Source organism: Bidens hawaiensis, unplaced genomic scaffold (genome assembly GCF_021521415.1).
Source record: "Bidens hawaiensis isolate Kalapana, Puna unplaced genomic scaffold, B.hawaiensis_p1.1 tig00011619_1, whole genome shotgun sequence".
Taxonomy (NCBI): Eukaryota; Viridiplantae; Streptophyta; class Magnoliopsida; order Asterales; family Asteraceae; genus Bidens; species Bidens hawaiensis.
The window spans coordinates 661960-681372 of record NW_027491908.1 but is presented as its reverse complement, the minus strand read 5'-3'; the positions used below and the strand labels follow the sequence as shown (position 1 = coordinate 681372).

The 19413-nt window shown below is 33.7% G+C and overlaps 1 protein-coding gene and 1 pseudogene across 1 annotated transcript; both read left to right on the top strand.

Annotated features, from left to right (window-relative positions):
- The first annotated feature begins 5487 nt into the window (after positions 1 to 5487).
- LOC143538407 (DDRGK domain-containing protein 1-like) lies at positions 5488 to 9759 on the top strand. The gene is made up of 9 exons (XM_077031978.1): positions 5488 to 5607; positions 5676 to 5784; positions 7489 to 7595; positions 7672 to 7773; positions 7886 to 8047; positions 8164 to 8220; positions 9171 to 9207; positions 9337 to 9657; positions 9709 to 9759. Exons 1-8 carry the CDS (start codon positions 5488 to 5490, stop codon positions 9540 to 9542), a joined length of 900 nt encoding a protein of 299 aa, XP_076888093.1. The 3' UTR covers positions 9543 to 9657; positions 9709 to 9759.
- Positions 9760 to 15638: 5879 nt separating this feature from the next.
- Positions 15639 to 18798, top strand: LOC143538406 (COBRA-like protein 10 pseudogene; annotated as a pseudogene).
- The last annotated feature ends 615 nt before the right edge of the window (positions 18799 to 19413 follow it).

Below are 19413 nucleotides of genomic sequence, written 5' to 3'. Positions count from 1 at the left end.
GCTGAGAATAGTGTTTTAGGGTTTGGGGATGATTTGTGACAGAGAAATAATTATATGTTTATATAGGAAAAGCAAAAACGAACCAAATATGGACATATCATTCGTTTAGGTAAGAATATATGGTTTTAATGAGAAAATTGTTGAAATAATCATAAAGATTCTCCCTTAATCAGTAAGAAACGATTTTGGAGTTGTATTTTAGTTATATTATGATTACTTGGCCCTTACTTCTCTCAAATATGCCTAATATAATCGATTTTATACCAAAACGAGCTAAGGAAACGAGATCGGAAAACAAATTTGCACAGATCCCCCAAGGCGCCACGCGACGGGGATGTTGATGGTGCCCACGCGGCGCTCCGGCCACCATAGTGTGGAGAATTGATTTTTGACGATATTAGCCTTGATGTTTGATTATTGGTCAACTATTGAACTTTTTATGATGCAAATAAGATTTAAACTATATATAGATCATGAAGGGCCTATAGTGAATATAATTGAACTTAGATACTTATAAACATTTGATTTTTATTAATAATAACGATCTAAAAATGTTCCGTTCCTAAACGAATACGGGCTTGGAAAATCCGAAATGTTACAGTGTTTACCGCCAGCGCCACCTCAACATTTTCACCGACATAATGGTTTCCATACCTTACAGCCTAATGGTTAACAGGTAGCCTTAAGTTTAAATGGTTAAGTGGCACCCATTCAAAGATATTCTCTTAAACATTCAAACTTAAGGTTACCTATTAACCATTAAGAGGCTATGAGCCATTAAGAGATAGCCTCTTAGTGATCATTAAGAAGCTGCCAAACAACCCTGGTAGAGTCAAATGGCTTTTATGTTAGGTATTGTAAACTATGCATGAATGAGAGGCGGAATGAAATGTACCATTATGAAGGAATGGAAAAAAAAAGATGTTTGGTTGGTTAATGGAATAGAATCACCCATTACCAATTTACCATGTCCATCTCATTCTCCCTAAATCATCCCAAATTCATTCCATCCACCACCTTTATTTTAGTTTCATTCCATCCCTCTTTCACACTATATCACCTCCACCACCCATCCCACCACCAGCACCCATTGCCGTCTCACCACCATCGTCACCACCCAACATTGCCTCTTCCGCCCGTCGGCCGTCACCACCACCACCATCAACCCTCCACCACCACCTACTAGTGCTTCCCACCACTTCCACCATCATCCATCGCTCACCACCGCTCGCCGCCCACCACCACCACCAACCATCCCTCCCAGCTCCCGCCCATTGTCGCCGCAACAAACCGCTACCACCCGCCATTGCCACCATTATTGCTCGCCGCCCATCACCACTACCCGTCGCCACTCACTACCATTTTTATTTTATTCTGGTCTTTTCTAACTTACCAAACAACACAAAGTAATAATTCATTTCATTCTCATGTGCTAACCAAACATGGTAACTCATCCATTCTATTCTCTCACCCATTCATTTCCATTACCTATTCCATTACCCCATATACCAAACAGGCTCTAAATTTGTATAAAGATGCTAGCTCGTTTATGTTAATGCTATTAATGAAATAATATAAAATTTAAACAGGAGCGAGACTTAGGAAATTACCAATCTTCCTGAAGATAGAAGAACTAGAGTTCTTGGATCAATAAGATGTTAGAGCTCTTTCTTATATGTTACTTCTAACTAAATATGCGTTGTTTATCCAAAAGCTATTCTTATTTTTTTTAATAGCTAAATATTATACACATTATGGGTATTGAATTCTTGACCTCTAATTTCCAAATCACCTTACCACCCTATCAAAGTGACTCAATGCTCCTATACTCTTATTAAATAATACTTCCCTTGAAATGTATAATTGAAAATTTCTCTTATGACTTCAAAGATATATATAAAACTGTCATAGCAATGCCATTTTTTTAGGCAGATATCATAAAAAAAACCAACATACTTTCTATTTTTTCTCATAAAAGACTCTCAACAACTTTTTGCACATAAAAGTCACTGTACATGCTAATTTTGAACACAATAATGCTAAAAAATTAAACAACTTAAAGGGATTTAGTTATCTGCGCCCTGCTTGCGGTCCGCGCATATAAGGCATATATGTGTGAACCCTCGGATAGACAAAAGTGAAATTGCATAATTTTGACGTTATTTTACTAATCTCGTGAAAATAACGTTAAAAGTGGCGGAAGGTTAATTAGATATCATGTGGTGGCGTTGATAGTCGAAAGACAAGGGTACATGCACCAATCGGCCGTGGTTCCGATGGTGGAGTGTTAGGTGCCTTAGTCCAAGGCTTGATGCGAAACTACTATCGAGCCGGGGGTCTCACTGGAAGCAACCTCTCTATTCCTACGGGGTAGAGGTAAGGCTGTCTACATCTTACCCTCCTCATACCCTACCATAGCTTTGCTATTGGTGGGATATACTGAGTAAAATGATGATGACGATGATGATGATGATGATGATGATGATGATGAAAGGGATTTAGTTATCGTTAAGGGTGTTCACGCTTCGGTTAAAACCGTGAAACCGTCCAAACAGCGGTTACCGGTTTGGTTTTGTGGTCAGTTTTTTTTTTCTAAATTTCAGTCGGTCGGTTTATAAAATTTAAAACCTTAACGAACGGTTTCGGTTTGATTTACGGTTTATACCAAAAACTGGCCGATAAAACCGGATCGAACCGTATAATTTGAATGCATTTTTTGAAGTATTTAGCTATTTATATTTATTCTTATAAAAGTAAAAACGACATCAGTTTTACCTAGTTTAACTATATTTTATATTACGTCACTGCCCACAATTTAATTTCATCTAACATTTCCATCATTTTAAGTTGTTAGTCTACAAAATCTCCTGCTGAATTGCTGAGTTCCATGGACTATATATATGTTTTTCTTTTTTTTTTCCAGTTGACTTCAACTTGAAAGTAAACAAAGAGTACTACCAATTGTGACAACTTAACAAGGAGTGTCCTAGTTTCGTATTATTGATGAAAAAGAATCAACTCCAAATAATTAGAAAGTTAGATTACTTTTCTTCACGATTTTGTTTAAAATTAGCATGTATAAGGATTTTTATGTGTAAAAAATTGTTAAGAAACTTTCATGAGAAATAACAAAAAGCATGTTGATTTTTTATGGTATTACTCTTTGTTTTTACATAAAACTGACTTTGAATTAAAAAGTTTTGTTGATTGACTTCTATGGAGGGAAGTGTATTGACATATTAGGGTTTGTTACTACCTAATGTACTTATTTTTGAAGAATCTTTCAATTTCCTGGATATGAGTCATATGACGAGAAACATAAATGTCAAAAAAAATTTTTTGAAGAAACACATAGAGTAATGGCTTTCTATAAATTTTTAATCTGATTTCTAATCTTTTTCTTTTATGAAATATCGTAAAATAAAATATAACTGGTTTGTGATTAATTAATTTTTTATTTTTTTTTAAATATAAGAGACGAACCATTGTGAATTTGGTCTACATTTTCCAATAGGAATAATTTTGTTTGAACTGCTCATAGTCTACTCTAACTAAAACAAGTAACTGTGTCTTGCAGAAATTGAACTCTCGACTTCTACATTAGAGCAGAGATATTTAGTTTGAAGACATATAAATAGTTACTAATAGGTGATTTTATAAAAACAATGAAAACTAATCTAGAAAAATAATATGGCTAAATATTTCCTAAGAACATTGACAATAGCATGTTTTTAAGCTGTTTTTCATATCATTAGTTTTTGTCTCTGACGGAAGCCATTTTTAGTGATTATTTTTCAAAGATGTTCTTGAACAAAAACTAGAAAAAGAATGGGTGATGTGTGCGATGTGGTGAGGCCAGGTCGAGGGTGGTGTTAGAATTCCTTGTTTAGTGAGTTTTGAATGCCTTTAAAAACGATGTATTTATAATGTAATAGTTGACTAGACACGTTTTCTTTTTATAGCTCATTGTCGTGGATGCTCTAAAATATAACATCTACTACGATACAGTCCGTGTGATAGACGAATGGTTAAAAAAACACATAAAAAAGTTAAATTTGATAATATATATAATAATATACCTTATGGATTGATAAGATATAAATATGAATGAGCAAATTCGGTACCGGTACCGATTTGGTAATGTAGGTACTGAATCGGCACCAAAATTTTGAATTTCGAGATTAGTATGGTACCGTACTGGTATTTTCAGAATTTTTACCTTCAATACCGGTACCATCCCGGTACTGTACTGATACAGTATCGGTACTGAACCGAATATTTCGGTACCAGTACCGGTACGGTACCAAGCTCATCTCTAGATATAAATAAGGTATATTGGTTTTAATGATCCCAACTATTATCTTTTTGTCACTGCTGGTCCCAACTAATAAATTGGCTATTAACGGTTTCAACTTTTAAAGTATTTGTTCTTAACGGTCCGCGATTAACAAAATCCTAATGTCGTTAGTTTCAGGTCGTCGAAAAAACAATTTTGGTCAGAAAACTCAATTTTTTCCCGAAAACTCAACATTTTCGTCCCAAACATCTCGGTAACTTCATATCGGACTTTTAGGAACCTTTTTCTAGTAAAAGCCCAAATTATTGAGGTCGCCGGAAACCGTAGAATCATCGTCGGAATCGGTTGATGGTGATCAAGTGGTGGTAGTTGGTTAGCGGTGAGTCAATTGGCGGTGGTTGCGGTGTTCAGGTGGTGTTTTCCGGCAACAAATTTGAATTTTTTGGCCAAAAACGTTTTCTCGACGACCTGAAACTAACGGCGTTAGGTTTATGTTAGTCGCGGACCATTAGGAATAAATACTTTAAAAGTTGGGATCATTAGTAGCCAATTCATTAGTTGGGACCAGCAGTGACCAAAAGGAAATAGTTCGGACCATTAAAAACCAATATACCTATAAATAATGATAGACAAAAATTTTAAAATTCATAAATCTCTAAAACCTCTTTAAATAATACATTAACCCATGCAATCATGATAAATGTTATGATTATTATGTTAAACATATTCAAAGGTTAACTTATAATACACTAATAGAATATTTAACAAAATTGTATATATATTTATTAATCTAGAATATTTCTATAACTTAGTTGATAAAATTAGAAACCGCTCCCGTAACAAAATTAAAAGCCGCTCACATGACAGTGAAGAATAGTTACATGTGAAAAAATATTAATTTAAAAGTTATGTGATAAAAGTAAAAGTTTTGTAAAACTTGAGGGGCTGAACAAAAGTGAAGGGATGCAGTCTCACCATTGATTCATCGATCAATCTCTATACCAAAACCCCGAAATTGAACTCTCGATTCATCATTTTGTGTGCGAACCCTAAGGTTTTGTTAAATTAATATTCTTCACACTTCAATTTCCCCTGTTATGAAGTTAATTGTGTTTTTTTTACTCAGTTTATTTACACGAATACACTCTAGGTTATTATTAATATTGATTTGTGTTATTTGATCAGACACTATGGAGGACATGTTCGTGGTAATCCTTTCAATGCTTCTTGTCGTTGCGTTGGTTCCACTTTACCTGTGGAAACGACGTCAGGCGGAACCGTCTCGCGACGAGCACGAGGAGCAACCGTTGGTAATGAAAGGTTTATTAATTTAGTTACAATTTGAAAGGTGTTGAATTGTGGTTTTTGATACTTGCAGGTGCAGCAGAGAGAAGCTGTTGTGAGACCGACAGGTGCGCGAAGTAGGATGCGCAGGAGGAATGCTTCGGCTGCGAGTACATCTTCTGCTGCTCCGCAAACTGTTGAAGGTTTAATAATATAGCTTACTCATCACTTTATGTTGGTACTAGTTTGCTTGTGATGTTATTAGTCGCATTTTTCTGTTATATGGATGCCTTGCTTGCAGTGCGCCCATGTAATGCATATATGTGTGAACCCTCGGGTGGGCAAAAGTGAAATTGCACTAATTTTGACGTTATTTTACTAATCTCGTGAAAATAACATTAAAAGTGGCGGACGGTTAATCTGGCATCATGTGGTCGCGTTGATAGCTGAAAGACAAGGGTACACGCACCAATCGGCCGGTGTCCCCATGGTTGAGTGTAATGTGCCTTATGTCCAAGGCTTGATGCAAAACTGCTATCGAGCTAGGGGTCTCACTGGAAGCAGCCTATCTATTCCTACGGGATAGAGGTAAGGCTGTCTACATTTTACCCTCCTCAGACCCTACCATAGCTTTGGTATTGGTGGGATTTACTGAGTACGATGATGATGATGATTTATGTTATATGGATTATGGGAAAACTTTATCAGATGGTAGTCAAGTTTCGTAAGTATTCTGATAAGTCGCTCAAAAAGTATTTTTGTTCTTAATTTTTATTAGGTGTTCCAATCTTTATATAATTTTTGAACCTAATATTTAAATTTTATAAATATAAGTGAGGCGAACAAAATATGTATGAAGGTTTTTTGCAATTTTATTTATTATCTGTTGCTACTATAGTTTACTCATCGGTTTATGTTAGTGGTAGCTGCTGTCATTACTAGTATTTCTGGCATGGTTGTTGCTGGTTATTCTTGAAGTAACAATTTTTGTGTTATCTGGATTATTATATTATACTATATTGCAATTTTATTTATTATACTGAGTACGATGATGATGATGATGATTGTAAACGTGAAAAGAAAGTTTATGGAGCAGGGGGTCTCAGTAGGAGCAGCCTCTCAGTCAGGGGTGTGCAAAAACCAATTTAAGTATGATAGAAACCGAAAAGGTTAAAGATTGATTTTATTGAAAAAGTAACATAGTAAGACCCAATTCGAGATGGGTTAATCTCCAAGAACAAAGGTTAGCCGATTCGAGATGGCAATTCTCCAAATAAAGGTTAAGAAACCCTAATTTTGATTAACAATAAACATGGATATCCCCCCACATTGATCTCTACGTTAATATATAAATAAGAATGGTGAAACCGTCCCTTGATTAGCTCCTTTATTTCTGGTAACTCACTAATTGAGTTGACCATATTTTTGGTAACTGCCTAATTGAGTTGACTGCTCTGTGGATACGTAACAAAGTATTTAACCAAAACCGAACTGAACTGAACCATATTGATTTCCATGTAATTCTATGCATAAGCGATCCTGGAACACCATAACCGAACCATTTTAAGTTCGAACAAAGCAAAAGAAAAAAACAAACATCGGAAAATTAACCTAATTAACCGACCCATCCATAACCGAAGCTCGGTTATGGTTAAGGACCCTACCATAACTCAGGCTCGGTTATCGATTTTGGACCTCAAAAATTGTAATGAACTGACTTTAAGATTTGGCTTTATCCTACTCTCCGGCCTCCATAGACAATACAAATAGCTCTGTTATGAGAGTGATTCTACTGGATTCTTTTGTTTGTTAGTTATTTAAAGCTTAGTTACATTAGATATGTCAAATTAAGGACTTCACATGATGAATAGTTTATAATCAATAACAATTGTTGTGGTTTGAAGCAGAAACTGAGGATGAAAGTGATGAAGAAGCTGTTGAAGGGGAATATTATAATGCAAAAGCGTCAAAGAAGAAAGGAAGGAAGAAAGAAGAACGGCAAGCACAACGCCAGGTTAGATAAACTGAATGCGCTTATTTATTTTAAACTAATCATTCATCTTAATCATTTTGTTATTATTAACTTGAAGGCTGAAGACGCTGCACGTGAATTGAGAAATACAAAACAAGATCGTTATGCTGAAATGCGCAGGAGGAAAGATGAGGAACATGAAGCAAGGGAACGGATGCTGGTTGGTTTATATTTTAATTTCCACTCATGCTTACGTTTTAATAGTTTTTTTTTCTCTAAAAGCTTTTTTCATTATTAAATATCTTGTTTAAATTATTATTTTATCTGTTCAGGAAGAAGAAGCTGAGGCTCGAAGGCTTAAAGAGGAGGAAGCAGCAGCTTTAGAGTTTGACAAATGGAAAGGTGAGTTTTCAGTAGATGCTGAAGGGACCACAGAAAATGAACTTCAAGATGGAACACAGGGTTTACTTTTCGATTTTGTAGAGTACATTAAGGTATATTGTTGTTTAATTACTTTACTTTAAGTTAACACACGAGTTATTATTATGATGGAAATGGATTATAAGCTGATTTCTGAAGTCACGGTTGTTACCGGTTCTTGAACTTGCAGAAACAGAAATGTGTTCCATTGGAAGATCTTGCTGCAGAATTTAAACTAAGGACTCAGGTGAGTTTTGTGTTGTACTTTTTAGAATTCTTAAGTCTATTTATATCTGAACTAGGTTGTTACCCGGCGCGTTGGGCAGTTTTGTGTTGGTTACACCCAGGCGTCGTTTCCGTAAGTTGACGCGAATTTGGTTGGCATCGGCAACGTTCTTTACGGTATCAAAACTAAACCAAAAAAATAATTCCTCAAACTAACGTATTTAAAACAAATTAAAAAACAAAACACCACGCCACCTTACTTTTTCATTGCTTAAGTATAAATCTATAAATACAAAGATCTATTTCTATTTAAAAAAACAAAAAAAAATGGCTTCAAGAAGGTTCGAACTCGGGACTTGCAAGTTGCAACAACAAAACAATACCACAACAGCAGCTTCCTTTTTTGTTACTTTTATTACTTTCAAAGTTACAAATACAAAAAAAAAAAGACGCCTCTAAGAGGCTCGAACTCGGGTCCTACCCTACAACTTGGAACAACACAACAAAACCACCACACCAGCCTCAACTTATGTTACTTCCCCCAGTTTCAAATCAATAAATTGTAGAATAGATTTAGAAAATAATTAAAAAAAAAAAGAAACTTAGTGGCTGCCACATGGCAGCCACTGATTGGACCACAATCCTTTTTACTGTAGCTATAGATTTCCATATATATATAGTATAATGTGCAAGAGTGTTGATAGTTTTAAAGTCTAATTATAACCATTTAGTTCATAAAGTTAAGATTCTTATTTAATAAAATTGTTTTTGTAATCATAATCAACATTTGAATTATTCACGATAAAAAGTAAAAATTGGACGAAAAAAGTGTTTGTGGGTCAACCCGACCTTTTACTATCCCGCCGTCTTACTGCCTCTATTTCTGAGCTCGTTTTTTTGTCTTTTAGAAGGTAACAAAGTATTAAGTTTTTTTTTAATGAAATTCTTATACGGTTTTGTTTTATACTACAGGACTGTATCAATCGAATCACCTCATTGGAAGATATGGGTATGATAAGTTGATAGCTTTCATTTCATTTTTCTAATTTTCTTTTATCTGGCCTAAAAGTTAACAAATCATCAGATTATTATGCAGTCGTTTTTCTTAAATGTGAATATCATTTTGTTCTTAATGTAGGGAGATTGTCGGGTGTGATGGACGACAGAGGAAAATACATATACATCTCACATGAAGAAATGCAGGCAGTTGCAGACTATATAAAGCGCGAAGGTCGTGTCAGCATTGCGCATCTAGCAAGCCAGTCAAACCAGTTCATAGATTTGGAACCCAAATCACAGTTTGTTGAGGATTTAAGCACTGCAGATGAGATTACAGTTGCTTGATCCACTACGTGTATAACATAAACCTTGGATCCAAACTTAGTCAGAACAATTTACTTGTCTGGTTTTGTGTTGGAAACAGTTTTACAAGTCATTAATGGCTGTGACACTAACTTTGGTAACATATATTACTTATCTAATGATCCTATCCAAAGTTGCAATGTTTGAGAGAACACATTATTTTATATGCTGGTCAAATGTGAACTCATATTGGTAAAATACTTAGGTAGCGTTTGATAGAAGGGAATGAGAGGTGTAATGGAATAAGTCATTCCAAAGGAATGGAAAAAGCCATGTTTGGTTATCATGTAGTAATGGAATGAACCATTTCATAATGAATGAAATTCCTTCCTAATATAAGATTTTCATTCTTTAAGAAGTATGGGTTTTTATTTCATTCTTTCAAGAAATGAAATCAACAACACCACCAATAATAATAATAATAATAATAATAATAATAATAATATATTATAATTATTATTATATTAGAATTGTTATTATCTTATAATTATTATTACATTATCAAATTATTATATTATTGTTATTATTTTTATTATTATTTATTATACTATAATACAACAATTGTTATATTAGAGTTATTATTGTATTAGCAATATTATTAAAATTTTTGACGAGTCAATGCTTCATAGCACGCATGTGTGATTCAACATTTTTATGATTATTTTTATTCGCTTTAGTGGTCTCGTTGAAGCGCGCAAGTCTTAAAAATGAGTTAATATGAATATCCATATTATTAATATTATTTATTATTATTACTAGTAGTACCAGTAGCAGTAATAATAATAATAATAAAAGGATGATGATTCTATTCCTATATAGTAACTAAACATGACAATGAAATATAATGATCCATTTTATTTCTTTGCTCATTCCATTCTCTCATTCATTCTATTTCGTCATACCAAACATACCCTTAGGTGGAAAAATAGGCTTTTGGGTAGTGATTAAAAAGAGGTGTAAGCAAGTTGAGCAAAGTTTAAGTTATCCTAATATTTTGAGCTTGATTCGTGTATATAGAAGAAGCTCGGATTTGGATGGTTTTAAGCTTTATATCTGAAGCTCGAGCTTGTTTTTTAAATTCAATCCTGATTAAATAGTAGTTCGTTGTTTTAAACTATTCAAATATGCTATACAAAGCTTGTTCTTGAAATTGTTAATTAGATTTGCGTTAATTTAGACTCATGCTTGAACCGTATGATTAACTTGACTTGTTTATGCATATAAATGCTACATGCACGTATTTTATTTGTGAAGATTACTAACAAATAAACATAAAAAGCAATCTTAGATGTGTGTTTGTGTGTGTGTATATATATATATATATAGGGAAGGATATTTTGAGAACCACGTTGAGTTGTAAGAACTTAAGAACTCTCATTCTAGACCACACATTTAATTAAATGAATTGGAATATATGGTTGAGATTAAATATGGCAAAAAAGTCAAAGTAGGAAAGAGAATATATATGTAACTGATTACACTAACTTTTACGTCCGTTACACATGTGTGAAATGTCGATTCGGTGCGTAAAAAATTCTGTAATATTTTTATGTGTATGTAACCTACATATATTACGCATGTGCAAAAAAAATTCGAAAAAAAAAATCGTTACACCGAGTTCTTTCGAGTTATTAAAACTCAAAGGGGTTCTCATTTGAAATCTCCCATATATATATATATATATATATATATATGGGAAGTATAGAATAAAAACCCACTTGAGTTGTGAAAACCCGTGAAAACTCTATGTAACATCATTTTTTTCTTGTTTTTTTACACACGTAATATATGTTGTAACATTTAATACAAAACATCGAAAACTAAAAAAATTGTTTTGCTATTTATTAACATTTTTTTACTAATTTATATATATGTTTTCAGGAGAGAGAAAAAGCTATATTTATATTTATATTTTTTATTAACTTTAATTGTGGTCCACAACTCAAGTGGATTTTCATTCTATACTTTGCCTATCTATAATATATATAAATGAAACCCCTAAAATCCTATGTGTCGCGATGTGGTCACTCCCTCCATTTATAGAAGTCATCAGATTACTTGATTTTTAAATGAAGGCCTCTCATTGATTTAACCCAAATTCATGAGTATGGGTCTTACCAAAACCAGGTAGCTCTTAAACGGGTTATAACATCTTATTAAATTAAAAATTAATCTTACCAATTATTTGATATGAAAATCCTATAAATTAGGGATATACTAAAATTTAATATCCAATTTAAAAAGAAAAAGATATTATTTATAATTAATAAACAATTTTATAGTAAAAAATATAAACGGGTCACGGGTCACCAAATCCAGATAGCTTTTAAACAGGTTATAACATATCATTTATTTATGAAACCGTTCATCATCAACCCCTATGTATATTATTAACTTTCTTACAATAAAAAAAATTAAAATCCAAAAATAAATATTAAAAAACAAAAATTGTAAAACAATCATTCTCTTAAGCCACCAGATTACTTTATTTATAAATGAAGGCTTCTCACACATTTGACTCGAATTTAAGGGTAAAGGTCTCACCAAACTCAGATAGCTCTTAAACGGGTTATAACATCTCATTATATTAAAAATTAATCTCATCAAATATTTGATATGAAAATCCTATAAAATAGGGATATACTAAAAATTAATATCCTATTTTATTAAAAAAAAGATATTGTTTATAATTAAGAAACAATTTTATAATAAAGAAAATAAACGGGTAATGGGTATCACCAAACCCAGATAGCTTTTAAACCTGATTATAACATATCATTTATTTGTGAAACCATTTTATCATCAAACCTCAAGTATATTAATTATTAACTTTCTTACAATAAATAAAATTAAAATCCATACACACACACACACACACAGATATATATATATAGGGGATGGATCTTGCGAGAAGTGATTTTATTGCGAGAAGTTAATCATAACCATTGATGATGATTGATCTATGGTCTACAATTAAAATGGTAATAATGTAATTATGAGTTTCAACATCTTAATGGAAATTAATGGAGTTTCAAACAAAAAGGGTATGTTGGTATTTTGCTTTGTAGAAGTAACATTTGTAACTTCCATTTCATTATTACATTCATAAATTTAAACTACATCATCTCTCAAATAAAATATTTTAATAATTTAAGTTCGCAAGAAGTTATCACAACCTGCAAAAAAAAAATCATATAATCTATATTGCCAAAATTTTTTATTACCAAATAAATTCGTGGGTTTCACCATACATTTTCTAGTTTATACAAGCTAACACATTCTTCAATGTTCATAAAAAAACGTTGACCAACAATATGTTAAAGTTACATTATTTAGGAATTAGTTTGTTCACAATTAATTAATTTACTAATTAAATTCATAATTTAAAAATGATTATGTTAAAAGTTACATTATTTATTTTGTTAGTGCATGTGGTATTTCAAATTGTGTATGTGTATTTTTTCGTGTGTAAGTTCATTTATGTACTATATAGGTTCATACATGTTTTGTATTTGTGGTATTTTGAATTGTGTAAGTATAATTTTTATCGCGTAGGTTCATTTATGTAATATGTAAGTTCATATATGTACCGTGTATGTGGTATTTCGAATAGTGTAGTTCAAATTTTTATCGTGTATAGGCTCATTTATGTACTTTGCAGGTTCATATATGTACTTTATATGTGGTATTTTTGAATTATCTATGTGTATCTTTTATCACGTGTAGGTTTATTTAAGTAATGTGTAGGTTCATATATGGACTGTCTAGGTGATACGTTGAATTGTGTATGTGTAATTATTTTATCATGTGTTGGTTCATTTATGTATTGTGTAGGTGGTATTTTGAATGCGTAAATCTTGAAATTAAAAATAAAATAAAAAAAGATGTAGATTTGTTTGCTGATAAATTGTAAATAAGATGCAAATAGGTTTATTTGTAAGATATGTTGTATGACGTGTAAGATGTGTTGCTTAATATATAGGATATGCTTTATGATGTGTAGGATATGCTATATGATGTGTAGGATATATTGTTAAGATTGATGTGTAGCATGTATTTTTAATGTGTATGATATGTTGTATTATGTGTATATGATATGTTATTAGCATTGACGTGTAATGTGTATTTTTAATGTCGAGAGATAATTATTAGGAATGAGTTGCTTCAATATAAAAAACTGAATTTGTGAAAAGAATTTCGAAATAATAAAAAATTAACAATCAATATAATATAAAAAATGATAAAAAGAAAATCATGTTTGAAACTCCTAACTTATTTATTAGTTATCAAAAACAAATCATGAAAATTTTACTAATATGCCCTAATAATTAATTAAACATAAAACAAAATGGAAATTATATGATTGGCTAGAAGGACTTCTCGCACTTCTCACAATAAGAAAACTTCTGAAATATATATATATATATATATATATATATATATATATATATATATATAGGCAAAGTATAGAATGAAAACCCATTTGAGTTGTGAAAACCCGTAAAAACCCTATGTAACATCGTTTTTTTTGTTACATGTAATATATGTTGTTACATTTAATACAAAACATCGAAAACATAAAAAAAATGTTTTGCTATTTTTTTAGATTCTTTTACTAATTTTTATATATGTTTTCAGGAAATAGAAAATGTAAATTAACTTTTATATTTTTTTTATTAACTTTAATTGTGAACCACAAAATTTAATCTTTAATTAAAAACATATGGCTGAGAATGAGTTTCTAGAGTTTTCACAACTCAAATTGGTTTTTATTCTAACCTAACCCTATATATATATATATATACACACACACACACTAGATTTTATCCTCCGTATTACGGGGGTTGTTTTACATTACTTGTTTTTAATATTTATGTATGTATATTTGGATTTTAATTTTGTTCATTGTAAGAAAGTTAATAATTAATATACTTGAGGTTTGATAATGAAATGGTTTCACAAATAAATTATATGTTATAATCCGGTTTAAAAGCTATCTGGGTTTGGTGATACCCATTACCCGTTTATTTTCTTTATTATAAAATTGTTTCTTAATTATAAATAATATCTTTTTTTAAATAAAACAGGATATTAATTTTTAGTATATCCCTATTTTATAGGATTTTCAAATCAAATATTTGATGAGATTATTTTTTAATATAATGAGATGTTATAACCCGTTTAAGAGCTATCTGGGTTTGGTGAGACATTTACCCGTGAATTCAGGTCAAATGCATAAGAATGCTTCATTTATAAATAAAGCAATCTGATGGCTTGAGAGAATGGTTGTTTTAAATTTTTCGTTTTTTAATATTTATTTTTTGGATTTTAATTTTATTTATTGTAAGAAAATGAATAATATACTTAGGGTTTGATGATGAAAGGGTTTCATAAATAAATGATATGTTAAAACCCGTTTAAAAACTATCTGGATTTGGTGACCCATGACCCGCTTATGTTTTTTTACTATAAAATTGTTTATTAATTATAAATAATATATTTTTCTTATTAAATTGGATATTAAATTTTAGTATATCCCTATTATATAGGATTTTCATATCAAATAATTGGTAAGATTAATTTTTAATTTAATGAAATGTTATAACCCGTTTAAGAGCTATCTGGTTTTGGTAAGACCCATTACCATTAATTTGGTTTAAATCAATGAGAGGACTTCGTTTAAAAATCAAGTAATCCGGTGACTTCCATAAAAGGGGGGAGCGACCATATCGCGACACATAGGATTTTAGGGTTTTCGTTTATGTATATTATATATATATAATATTTAATAAAAATCCTTTAATACATATTATACAAACTTATATGATGCTTATAGAATTATGGAGGCAAATGCAGATCTAATTCCTATTTAAACGCCAAAACAAGGGAAGAGAATGCAGCTGAAATGGTCTCACTCCCAACTTTCCATTCATAACAATCCACTTCTATCAACACTCCTCGCCGGACCGCCGCTGATCTCCTCTTCACCACCACTGATCGCCACCGCTTAAACCACCACTGACACGTTTAAAACAACCAAAATCTTGAAACCACTTAGAACACCAATAACACAAGGATATGAGAGTGCCATGCAAAACATGGCTTCTCCTATTTCTTTACCAAATTTACCGCGTTACGAGCCAAGATGGTGCCATCAAGCTCCCCAAAGAGGTTGACACATGTAACGGGATCTATCTACAATACACCTTCAATTCGCGAGAAAAAGAGTACCCGCACGTTAAAAACGTCACAGCGCAATCATGGGCTTTCAAATCTGAATTGATAGTCCTCAACGTGGGCACCACCGAGTTGAAATCTTGGCAGGCGTTTATCGGGTTCCAACATGACGAAATCTTGGTGTCGGTTGATGGTGCGACGGTTCTAAATGGTGATAGTTTTCCCATGAAGGTTGACAAGAATGGGACACGTATGACTGGGTACCCGCAGGCGGATATGAAGACCGCGATTGACACTGCGAATGATTTGACTCAGATGGGAGCCAAGGTTAAGATTAAGGGGACTATGTTTGGGGTGAATATTGGAGGCAATGTCATGCCTAAAAATATTAAGCTTGAAAATGATGGGTTTAAGTGTCCTAAAGCTACCACCAAAGGAAGTATGTGCTCATTCTTTGTTCTATGGTAACAATATTTGGATTAGCGGGTGGCTTCAGATTCGCTAAAATACTTATAGGCGTTTTTAAATATTTTGTTAAACGTATACCGGTATACGCGATTCGCTACCACCCGTGTAGGCTACTCAATCAAGTTCTGACGGCATTTTTGTCATGACGAGCGAACCTGGCATGCTCGCTAGGATGGCACGCGAACTCAACATGTTTTCATAGGTGGCACACAAACTTTGTAAAGTTTTCACTAAACTTAACCCGTTACTTACAGTTTTCCACCAAACTATATGAAGTTCGTTTGCCACCATCAAACTCTATGGAGTATTGGAGTTCACATGCCACTCAAGCGAACTTGTCGAGTTAGTTTCCTGGGGTAGCAAAGTACTTGAAAGTACAAAAACTTATAAAAAAACACACATACAAGATCTGAAGTATCGGTCTTGTTGGGTAGAATGTCTTCCGTTGTGGGTTATAGAGTTTTAGTTAAATACTAAAATATATAATAATTCAAAAACATCTATACAAAAATATTCAGAGTTTGACTGTCTATGATCAGAATAGCCGTCTGGATATTGGTCAAACAACATTTCTAACCAATAATTTTCCAGACCCTTTTATGGTCAGACGACCATCCGGATATTGTGCAAACAACCGTTTTGATCGACAATTTTCAAAGTTTAACTTTTTTTTGTTGGTCAAAATGACCGTTTGAATGTTTCAAGGACGACTATTAATAATTAGAGGTGGGCAAATAAACCGGTTAACCGAACCGACCCGAAAACTGAACCGAACCGGTTTGAAACTGATTATGTAGAAACCGGTTTTGAACCGATTGAAACCATAGCTTCGGAACCGGTTTGTAATTTTCTCCATCAAAACCGGTTCCAAACTGATTAACCGAACAGAAACCGGCCAAAACCGGGCAAACCGGTCAAAACCTGAACCGAAACCGATCAAAACCGAACCGAAACCGAACCAAAACCAATCGTACCATGGTAAGAAACCGGTTTCAACCCGAACCGAAACCGGTTTCAACCCGAACCGAAACCGATCATAAACTGGTTTTGACTTTTGTTGACCAAACCGAACCGGTTTTAACCCAAACTGGTTTTGAGTTTTAAACCGGTTTGTACACCTCTAATAATAATTATGCACACTAATCACTTTCTTGATCATGCAACAGAAACAATGCACGTATGCTGCACAAAAAATCCCAAATTCAAAGTGAAGAAGAAGGAAGCACTCAAGTTCTTCCCACGCCAAAAAGCCGATCTTTCGATAACATACGACGTAACACAGTCCTACAAAAGCAGCTATCTAGCTCAAGTAACCATCGAGAACCACCACCCCCTCGGCCGCCTCGACTACTGGAACCTTACCTTCGAGTGGACGCGAAACGAGTTCATCTACGAAATGCGTGGCGCCTTCACTCGTCGCAAAGACCCCTCCGAATGCCTATACAGCGCGGGCGGACAATATTATCAAGACCTTGATTTTTCCAAGGTCATGAATTGCCAAAAAAAGCCGGTTATTTCCGACCTTCCCCCGACCATGAAGGACGACGAGAAGGTCGGAAAGTTACCGTTTTGTTGCCGCGACGGCAACATTTTACCGAAAATTATGAACCCAATGAGAGACAAGTCTGTTTTCCAAATGAATGTTTTTAAACTCCCTCCGGATTTAAACCGGACCGCGATCAACCCTCCGCTGAACTGGAAGATCGAAGGGTTTGTTAACCCGAATTATTGATGCGGGCAACCCGTTCGGATTGACCCGACCGAAACACCTGACCCGAGTGGGGTCGAGGCCATGGTTACCGCAATTGCGACGTACCAAGTGGCGTGTAATATAACAAAACCCAAGCGGAAAATGGCACAATGTTGTGTGTCGTTTTCCGCGTATTACGCGGACTCGGTGGTCCCGTGTAATACTTGTGCATGTGGATGTGATGATGAGGATACTCGAAAATGCGTCGTGGATGCTCCAGCGCTTCCGCTTCCTGGGGAAGCACTGCTGGTTCCGTTTAGGAACAGAACCATTAAAGCCCGGGCGTGGGCGAAAATAAAGCACTTTGACTTACCGAGAAAGTTACCCTGTCCGGATAACTGCCCGGTAAGTCTAAACTGGCACGTGGATAGCGACTATAAAACCGGGTGGACAGCACGGGTCACATTGTTTAATTGGGACAAGAAACCGTTCGAGGATTGGTTTTTGGCGGTTCACATGAAGCGGGCATATGTCGGTTTTGAAAATGTTTACTCGTTTAACGGGACGAGGTTACCGAAAGTGAACAAGACAATTTTTATGCAAGGGTTACCGGGTTTGAATTATTTGGTCGGGTTGACTAACGGGTCGAAGCAAGGAGAACCGCCCGTGCCGGGTAAGCAGCAGTCGGTGATATCGTTTTTAAAGAAGAGTACACCGAGAATACGTGTGCCACGTGGAGACGGGTTTCCAACTAAGGTCGTGTTTAACGGTGGAGAATGCGCGTTGCCTAGGAGGTTGCCGAAACGCTCTAGTGGGAGTCGCGGGCGTCCGGCTGGGTTGTTTCGGGCTAGTGTTGTTGGGGTTTTGACGTTTGTTATGATTAGTTATTATCTTCCGTTGTAAAAGAGTTATAATCTTCGAGTTCTACACTTCTACATTCTTTGTAAAAATGTTCCATTTTAATTTGTCTTATTATTTTTTTCTTAAAAATTAATTTAAAATAAACTTTATAAAATGGGTTCGGGTTAAAATGGATCTGTCCATATAAAATGCTTATTTTGGTTCGGACGAGGACGGGCGGGTCGAAATAATAGAACATTACGGGTCATTTTGACCGTGGTCCAAAATGCTTCACTAGTACTAAAGCTAAATTTTGCAATGGGTTGAATAAACATAGATTGACATTAATTTTAAGATCCAATTATGCAATGCTTCATCAATGCAAACACTACAAAACATACAAACCATGAATTTTTTGTTATGTAATATCCAAATGCATTATTCAAATTCATACAAAATATATATAAGCAATGCATATAATTAACCTGCAATTCGAATTAATAGCATGTTTATGCAATTAGTTATTAGTATGTTTTGCAATTTGCAATTCACTTTAATCTTTAATATGGTAATGAGGCCCAAATTAAAATATAAAAAATTACTTCAAAAACACACTCTTACCTTTTTCACAATTTTACTTCTCTAATCTTAAATTATAAAAAGTCTTTTATAGTAACT

Coding starts and splice junctions, on each gene's coding strand:
- LOC143538407 (XM_077031978.1), top strand. CDS start 5,488: ATGGAGGACATGTTCGTGGTAATCCTTTCAATGCTTCTTGTCGTTGCG. Junction 7,774..7,885: donor AAGCAAGGGAACGGATGCTG/GTTGGTTTATAT, acceptor TTATCTGTTCAG/GAAGAAGAAGCTGAGGCTCG. Junction 9,208..9,336: donor CACCTCATTGGAAGATATGG/GTATGATAAGTT, acceptor TTCTTAATGTAG/GGAGATTGTCGGGTGTGATG.